This window comes from Geospiza fortis, unplaced genomic scaffold (assembly GCF_000277835.1).
Source record: "Geospiza fortis unplaced genomic scaffold, GeoFor_1.0 scaffold27, whole genome shotgun sequence".
In the NCBI taxonomy this organism is placed as follows: domain Eukaryota; kingdom Metazoa; phylum Chordata; class Aves; order Passeriformes; family Thraupidae; genus Geospiza; species Geospiza fortis.
Window position 1 is genome coordinate 2,385,210 of NW_005054329.1, and position 9,638 is coordinate 2,394,847.

Consider the following 9,638-nt stretch of genomic DNA (forward strand, 5'->3'; position numbering starts at 1 on the left):
TCTAGGATTTTATGATAAATTACAGCACAGCTTCCCATGTAGCAGGAAAAAGCTGCAGGTGATTTTTAATAACCAAATTTATAAAAATCAAGGGCATCACTTACTTATCAAACTCTTTCCACACCTTGATTTCTGTGCTCTCCTCTTTGTTTTCTGGAGCAGGCAGCTGCAGTGGCAAAAGGAGTTTTTTCCTTACACCTGGCAGTGACTTTAAATATGAAGAAAAGAAAGATCGTAGAGGCTTCAAACTGCAAATGGACAAAGAGAGATAATTTTAATCTCAGACTAAGTGAACGCCCAAAGCAAATAACTGTATCTATAAAATAAGCTATTTACTTTGGTTTATGTTTTACAGTCCTAGTGCAGCATGGCCTGTTTTGATACAAAGTGAAAAGAAATAATGTTCAATTTATGAATAACAAATCACTTGGATTAGGGGTGTGAAATTCTGTTCAAAATAAGAACAAAAAATGTTAATCTAAATGTCAGTTCATGTTACACAAGAAATGGGTTTAAGAACTTTGATTCTTCATTTATTTTTTTCACTTTTATTCCAAAGATTTTTTTTCCTTTCAGAATGATCACAGTACTAAATTGAAGGCATAAATAGGCAACAGTGATAAGTAAAAGCAGTATTAGGTCTTTTATTGATAATATAGGGAACACACAAGTTCAGGCAGTACAATGTATTGATGAGGTGCCAGGACACCAAATCCTGACATTTTTATAAGTTAAGTGAACTTCCCCATAACCCTCTGACAGATAATTACTTACTTGTTAATTAATCCATGGCTGCCATTGGGCTGTATCAGGTAGCATGAGGGGACTGAGGTGATCCCCAGTTTCTCCAGGAAAGGTTTATCAAAATTCAGGGCTCTCCTCACCACGATGTTTTCATACTGGATCAAGTCTAAGATAACCTGGGGAATGAGAGGATGCCATGAATTATACATTGTTCAAGGAATATCCAATCTTGCAGGACAAGACACATAAACAGGTGAAGTGCATCATCCTTTAAGGGCATCATTAAGCTGTTTGCAGGAAGTGCAGCTATGGCTGCTCTGTGCACACAAACAATTTCACTTAAAGAAGATTTACTCTTCTCTAGAAATTATTACCCCTATCGTCCTTTTCTTATTATTTTATTTTTTCTTGGTCTAATCTGTTCTTTTCCTCTTTCCTTCCATCACTGATGACACATGGCCTCCTTTTCTTCAGCAGTATGGGAAGGTTTGTCCATTTTGTTTTGTGTTGCAAACATGAAAACAATGCTATTTTCTGTTCCACTAAACTATTCTATAAAGCTCAAATACCACATAACACTAACAAACATTTTTTATCCCGAAAGCAGACTCCACTTTGTGTTAATCAAATGACTCTGTCTTCTCCTCTAACTGTAGATAATAAAAACAGCATGGTAAAAAGCTGAGGAACTTCATAACCTTCATATTTCTTCAGTAATGCCCACTTGCATCACCAAGCAGCTCCCAGAGAACAAATGCCTGGAATCAGCCTGAACCCCAAAGTGATTCCCACTCTTGGTAGCACAACCTCCTCCACTCATGACACTGGGCCATCTCAGCATCAAATCTAACTAGAAACATTTTGCAGACACTGGGTATTTCCACACAGATTATGCCTGGGTAATTATGCAATTTTTTTTCTTCACTTATCCTAGATCTTAGAAGGAACAGAAAAGTAACAGTTGTCTGAGCTAACAACAGGCTCATTAGGTGGGGAAATGATACCAAATCAAATATTTTATTGGGAAGCAAAACTAAAGACTTCCACTTCCTCTGTGTTTCTGAACTGCTTCATGCTACCATATTAATTTCCCAAAATTTATATGTGAAGAAAGGGAACTGGAGAATTTAGATTATTACAAACAGTTGTCCAGAAGAATGAGTACAAAAACAGTTCTCTAGTAGTAACAAAACAATAATGTCATCTGGCAATATTTTTGTTGTGATCTTTCAAATTCTTGAAAGAAAATTGTGCTAGGAATGAAACTGATAAATTAACTTTCTACTAAAATAAGAATGGAAGAAGTTAACATGACATCACGTTCTTTTGTAAGCGAGTTCCTCTGTGTGAGTGAACACGCCAGCCCTATAAAATCCCTGGGTTTTATGATCCCCCAAACACGTGTGACCTGCTCTAGTGCTGCATTCAGGGAGCTCTTGCTTGGCTAAATAAGCTCAAATCCAGCTGGTTTATGGTGACATCCATCCACAGTCACTCTGTCCCTCACAGGTCCCACGTTACCTCTCGGCCCACGTAGGAGCTGTTGCTCTCAAACACAATGGCTGTGTAGTGGTGGCTGCTCTTGTCAAAAAGAGATGGGAGATCACTGGACCTTTGAGGAAAAGAAAAGCAATTTAGCACAGAATGCAATAAACCCATTGTTACTCATGGAACTTTCTTTTACAATCTCATAGCAGAACTGGTATAAAAAAACCCAAAAACTTCTAAAAGATTTTTAATCTTCTACAATTTATTTAATTAACTGAGTAAACAGAGAGCAGCTACATTTGAAACCAAGGAACTTACAACACTGGATCCAGTGGTGGGCAAGCAGGAGGCCTCAGCTCCTGGGAATGGTTCTGGAGGAAGTCAATCATCATCTGACGAAGGGTCTGCAGCTCTCGATCTCCTCCTGCTGAGAACAGTTCCAAAAAAACACACAACCCTTCAGAAAACTGGGAAAAAATGACTCACATGAAAGTTTGCTATGCATGCTTTTCTGGGTCAGGTTTTTGCTTTAAGTTCAGACTTAAAACTCAGCATACTATTTGGCTGAAGAAAAGGATCTAAGAATTTTGTTGTAGGATTTCATTTTAATGTTGCTGTGAGATCGTATTTAAAAGCTGTCATCCCATCCTAAAATAAATAAAACCTCAAGACTTTTCCAAATGTATCCATCTGCCTGCCTTGCTGATTTTCTCTTCAAACAATTCTTGATTCTCAATGTGAACATTTTCAGAATAATTGCTGTGGGCAACTTCAGCAGAACTAAAACCTGCCAAAGTGTATCATTCCTACCAAATGGAGAGGCCATAAAGCCATGGAACAAGAGGAGGAAATAACTGAAGTGTGAGAATATTTTATTTGCTTTAAAAGAACCACATTAAAAAGCAGAAAACCCTTCAAATGCCCAAGAGGTAAAACCAAGGTTCCCTTGTACAGAAAGGGTTAATGGTGCAGGTGGTCTCTCCTCTGACCTCTGGCCTTTTAAATGTTCATCCGTGGAAAGGGACAACATTACTTTTGTCCCAGACAAACCACCTCAAGCTGTGATCCTGACAAACCCTGGGATAAGCCTATTTTCAGGGAGTCACCATCTGAATAGGGGCTCTCCCAGTGCAACTCAGGATGCCTGGAAAATGGCTGAGGGATCAAAAGTCAGGATTGAGCAAATTGGATCTCTTGCTGATGAGGAGTGTGATGGGAAAAAATGGATTTTAAAAAAATTAACAAGCCATTTGTGAAAATTAAAAAAAAAAAAAAGAAATGTGATTCCTAAGTTTCTTGGAGAAATATTTTGCCTGCCGAAAATTCTGATTAACACTTTGTAGAATACTTGAAATATTCTGTCTTAAAGAGCTATTTAGTGTCCACCCCATCCCTGCCCAAAGGAACTGACAGGATTTTGCTTGTTGTGTGACACAGCCCTGGCTGACAGGAAAACTGCTCTGGGAATTTCTCACAGTAAAATGTTCTTACCTTGGTAATTTTCTCCAGTTGTGAATTGCTTTGTAAATGCTTTGAAGTACTGGGTGAGAGAAAAGAAAAGTCATTGTATCAGACAAAAAAGCTCATTTTAGGAATAAAAATGGCTTTCTGGAGTTTTTACTTATACAGCTCTAACTACAAAATATTTTTCTTTATCTGCTCAGGAGACAGTTTTCCCTCTTAGCCTATGAGTTCCAAAAAGCTGCTTCTCACCTTCCTGAAGGCAAGAGGAAAAATCCCTTAATGCATAATTCAATGGTGTGTATTGATCCTGCACTGCAAACTTTAACCCAAACACAAATGAACTGATCACCAAATCTGTGCTACCAACTGTGTGTGTACTTGGAACACTATTCACATTTTCCCAACTCCCTCCAGTGGTTAAACAGGAGATCTAAGGGAGCTTGGCTGCCTTCTGCTACAAAAAAATAACATGGAAAAGATTCTGGGTTTAATAAAGAGGATATCACAATTTACACCTAAAACTTTGGAGAAGAAAAGAAAAAAAGAATTGGTTTTACTATCAGGGTAAAAGATCACAAATCCTACATTGAAATGTCTCCTGTTCCCTCTCCTGTCATAACAGTTTATTCAACCCTCCCCATCCACCACATTCGGCTCATACTTAATAATGTGATTAATACAGACTGACTGAGAAGGTAAAAATTGCATAAAAATGAACAATGGCAGATGCTGGCTAATGTGGCATCCTCTTTAAAAGGCAATTTAAGCATTTTATTATTAAAAAATATTATGAAATTAATTACAAAAATACTGAAGGATCTATCAAGAGTAAATTTTTAATTGGTCATGAAATAAGCTGTTTTCATGCGGCAATTTCAATGTGCTCCCTTTACCTTCACACATCAAAACCAAAAACATTATTAATAATCTTGAAACAGCTGAATTTGAAAAATATTTATAAAAATGTTTATTATCTAATAAATCTATTGAAACTAGGGGTTATATAGATGTGATAACAGAATGATATCTTCTTTCAGTAAGAATTTTTCAGATTCAGAACTGAATTACTTCTCAAAACAGCTGCATCAGCTCTTGCCTTCAACAAAACCCCCTCAAATTAATCTGTTATCAACTCTGCAGTTTTCTCAGCAAAGCAAAACTCCAACTACAGAACAATGAGTTACCCAGTTTAATTACTAGAAAACATGCATCATTTGCCTAGGGCAGGATGTTCTGCACTTACCCTAAGGGTTGGGTAATAGTGAATCCCATATTCTTTGCACGTCTCATAGTTCCCTTCTTCCCCACAGTCCAGCACTCCAACTCTAATTGCAGATTCCCAGTCTGCAAACAAAGATATCTTTCAATTTTCGGCAGGAGTGACCACGGATCCCAGCTGATGAATTACCTTGCTTCCCATGGAAACCAGCAGCAGGACTCGGAGAGATTCCAGTGGCATAAAAATCCAGCCCTGGGTCGATTCTCATTTGCCATTCATTTCCATCCCCCAGTGTAATACAATCTACTGATGTTTAAAATAACCAAAACCTCCCTGTTTTTCTTGCCTGCATCAGTGTTTTCCATGCACCTGAACAAGAGGAATCCCAGCACACAATGCAGCAGTTCCAGGGGTGAATCCAGGAAGATAAAATCAGGGCCAATCCAACACTTGCAAGGAACTGGATTGAATTCCTCAGCTTTTTCCCATTAGCTGTGCTCATAAAATAGATCATGCAGAATGAATATAACTGAATAAAATTCATACAGCACTTACTCATCCACACGGCTGTCAATTACAAACCCATAAATTTGATGCACCTTGTATTAGAGCTTTTGTAACAAGCTGCTTTTTCTCCAACTTACAGTTTTCTGAGAGGCCTCAGAATTACACACAACCCCAGCTCACGTAGTGTCTGCTGAAAGCTGCATTTACCTGGCAGTATTGTTCAGAAATACATTAGTTATACCCCCAAAGATATCTGAGTTTTAAGCAGAGTGTTCAATAGTTGAGTTTGAGCATCACTCTGGCTTTCCTTTATGGCAATAACCACGAGAGTTCAAGGATTTCCATAAATATGCTTATATAACTTCAATAAAAGCTTTCAACTAACTTACAGCTTTTTCCTTCTCTTTTTGCTGGGAATTTATCTTTTTGAGCCAGCCTCTGCTGCAGCAATCACTTTAAGGAAGAACCACTCCAAGAGAATCCTTAGACAGCTGCTTTTTAAAGCCAAGTTAAATCAAACCAGCCATGGGCAGAATTTGAAGGTCCCCCACAATTCCCAATAAAACTTAAAAAGCACTAAAATTAAACTTGCTTTTATAGCAAAGAGCATGAAAGCTTTACCAAGTTCAAGAGCTGATGGGCAGTTCTGGTCTGTGAAATTTAGCTTGACCTTTACTTGTGTTTGGAGGAGGCCAGGGCAGCTGATGGAGAGGTTTGTGCTGAACGTGCCAAGAGCTGAGCGGGCACCAGGAGAGCAGATGGGCACCCATTCACAGCAGCACAAAGGCCACAACAGCCCATTTCATCAAATAAAATGCAAAACACAAAAGAAAAGTTTGGCTTCTGGTTATCTCCTTCATTCAACTTTCACCACTCCTCCTCCTTTTTCCACCTGTCTGGATCCTCCTCCTCGCCATGAATGGGAGCTCTCTGAACTCAATGCAAATAACCCCACACAACAAAGCAGCCCCACCCCAGCCAAACACCCGGGTTAAAGAGCACCAGCTGGGATGTGCTGCTTACCATTCCTGCTGCTGGAAACGGAGCTTCTGCTTTCCTAGGGGTGCCAGAGCTGCTGGAGTGCACAGCTGACACTCTGCAGTTACTGCAGCGCTGTAGCCTGGGCTGGCGTTTTACAAAATGCTGATGAATTTGAAATTAGCATTAGTGGTTTTGAAATACTGACTCACAAGTGATGGGAAAGAGGCAGATGAGGGATGCATTAACCAACACAATCTCTGTTCATGCTAAACCAGCTCCAGGGAATGACAGGGCTGTGTTGGACAAACTGGAATCCCGCAGGTGGGTCAAACCTCCCATGTGAGAAATGGCACAGAGCATCGACCAGAGAATTACAAGGAATTCACTTCCTTCCCATAAACCTGGCTGTTTTCCATCAGGAAGTTTCAGTCAGGGGGGTAAAAGGCTGATCACAGGCACTTCTCTCTCACAGCTACTTGAGAGTTGCCTGTTTTGACACTTGGCTGTTTCCTGAACAAGGTGACTGCAGCTCCCCACCAAATGTGTTCAAAGAACAGTTTCTAGCAGGAAATCATTATTATGGATTTGAAACAAAACCTGCTAAATTTGGACAGTAACTCCAATCCTGAGGAGTGAATTGATTCTGTGTATAATTCAGAGGTTGTCCTATGTGGGATTTCCAAGGGTTTGTTACTACACATAATTCCAGGCTGTATTTATTTTGCTGGATAAACTTAATAATCTTTTAGCCAGAAAAAGGATAACTAACTCTAATGGCCACTTTGGCCAGTGCTGTAATAAAATGAAATGTGTGATTAGGAAAGCAGCAGCACTGACTGAGCTTAAAGCCTGTTCTGAGAGGGAGTATCAAAATAAAAACATAAATTACACAAAAGCAAGCACTGATCCGATTTTTTTCAGGAGGATTATGTTCTGCTGTGAAGTCTGCAATGGTAGTATTGCCAAGATTTAACAAATGAGAAACAAAATTAAAATTAGGTCTATTAGCACAAGCCTTTTTTGGACAAAGCTGTTGCACCAATTTAACTGGATTTTGTTTGGACACCAAATCAGCAAACATAACCCCAGTGATCTAGGAGTTCTGTATCCTCGAGGATATCCTTTAATATCCTAGCAGATGAATAAATATCTTTGAAAAAGAAATGCTGAGACAGATTAAGTGGGCAAAATGTTTTGGGTTTGGTTTCTTTGATGAAGCTACCAATGAAAAGCGTGACTGTTCTCAGTCTCCTAAAATCCACTCATCCAACTTGAAAATGGAAATATTTGGCTGACAAATAACACTAAAAGCCAATAGCATTTGCTGGTTGTGCCAATGTCCACAAGTATTCAAAATCCACTTTCTAAATGGAAGTTTTCATAAAAGCTCAATGGATTAAAGGAGAGAGGCCTTTAATTGATTTCACTGATACAAATGCATGACAGCATCTGCAGTTACCACGTCTGCTGGTGAGGAAGAAAATATGTATTTTAGGAAGTCTTTACAAGTTAAAGGTATCACACTGCTGTAATCCTGTCTAAATCCCTGTCTTATTTTGACCAAAGCTCTGGCCAGTTTGGGCTCTTCATGCTCTCCACTGCTGTGCTCAAAGACCTCCTTGTTACTTCAAAGAAGGAGAAGATCTAATATTATTTTGGCCACAAGCAAATTAAAGCAGGAGAGAAAATGTTACATAAACTTATGCAAATTAAACAGAAGGAAGTTACTGGTTTATAAACAAACCCTTCATGTAAGTAAGGAGCATTTGAAGTGCTCTGAAAACCATGACAGTTCTGTGTTTCTCTGCTTTTGAGTTTTTGCTCACCAATCACAATTCCTCAGTGTGTGATGCACCTATTTTAGGGTGGGTTTCCATTTCCATAGATCTAAGTGCACACCTAATACTTCACCTACATTTCATGTGAGCTGTTAATGCTTTTCAGAGTGTCACAGAACGGCCAGAGCTCTTCAGTTCCTCTCAAAGTGAAACCATGATGCATTAAAAACTGCTGTATCCATCCTGGAGACATCTCCTGGGTGAAATGTGAATTAAGAGTAGTTTAAAAGCCTTTTACACTGCTGTATTAAGCATAATAACATTTCCTACAAATCTATCTCAGGTTTCCTCCCTAGCAGAAGTACTGAACTTTAATTGATACCTCAGGGGTCTGTTTGCTTCCTTACATCTACAAATAGAGTAAAACTCTTCAGCACCTGCCAAAAAACCTGAGCAGGCTAAGAGACAGCAAGGCAGGTCCCTGAGCATAAACTGTAGATGCCACCATTACTTTTAAAGTCACTGATTGATAAATCTGAAAACCTGGTTCTCACTTTGCTTGATTTTTGTATTATTTTCTGGTGGTCCTTTTCCCCCTTCGAGCCCATCCACACTACACTAAATTTGCAATATATAAATCAATGTGTACACGGCCCCTCCAGTACCACCGTATTTTTTGCTTATGCTCTGAAACAACTGCTCTCTTGATAGAACATTTAGAAGATAAACATCGTGCCTTCAAGAGTTCAGTGTAAACAAACCTTGGCTTCACAGGGACACTTACATGCCAACCACACTGCTGTGTGCATGCAAGGTAATGGTTTGTGCCTGGATTCCTTCAAAACCTTTAATTTAGAGGTGTGCTTCCACCTTCCACCCCTTGCTCTGTCCTATGTGCTATTTTGGCTGTGTGGCAGCACCAGAGCAGGGGATGAGGGTGATGCTCACACACCAGAGCAGGGGATGAGGGTGATGCTCACACACCAGGGCAGGGGATGAAGGTGATGCTCACACACCAGAGCAGGGGATGAGGGTGATGCTCACACACCAGGGCAGGGGATGAAGCTGATGATGCTCACACATCAGAGCACCTCCAGGGCAGGGGATGAAGGTGATGCTCACACACCAGAGCAGGGATGAAGGTGATGCTCACACACCAGAGCAGGGATGAAGGTGATGCTCACACACCAGAGCAGGGATGAAGGTGATGCTCACACACCAGAGCAGGGATGAAGGTGATGCTCACACACCAGAGCAGGGATGAAGGTGATGCTCACACACCAGAGCAGGGATGAAGGTGATGCTCACACACCAGAGCAGGGATGAAGGTGATGCTCACACACCAGAGCAGGGATGAAGGTGATGCTCACACACCCCCGGGCACACGTGCCATGGCCCACAGGGGTCACAGTGACCGAGGCCCCGCGGTCCCCCAGCCCAGCGCCCCCCGGGGCACC

General features: G+C 40.4%; 1 protein-coding gene across 1 annotated transcript in view; it reads right to left on the reverse strand.

Annotated features, from left to right (window-relative positions):
• Nucleotides 1-6,278, reverse strand: part of QSOX2 (quiescin sulfhydryl oxidase 2) — a 20,577-nt gene extending 14,299 nt beyond the window's left edge. Inside the window, exons 1-7 of the mRNA XM_031057261.1 lie at nt 5,812-6,278; nt 4,940-5,040; nt 3,724-3,772; nt 2,551-2,659; nt 2,266-2,356; nt 775-920; nt 105-248 (exon numbers count right to left, since the gene is read on the reverse strand). Of these exons, the coding sequence (XP_030913121.1) occupies nt 105-248; nt 775-920; nt 2,266-2,356; nt 2,551-2,624 (455 nt within the window). The 5' untranslated portion in view covers nt 2,625-2,659; nt 3,724-3,772; nt 4,940-5,040; nt 5,812-6,278. The remainder of the gene's footprint in view (nt 1-104; nt 249-774; nt 921-2,265; nt 2,357-2,550; nt 2,660-3,723; nt 3,773-4,939; nt 5,041-5,811) is intronic.
• Nucleotides 6,279-9,638: the final 3,360 nt, after the last annotated feature.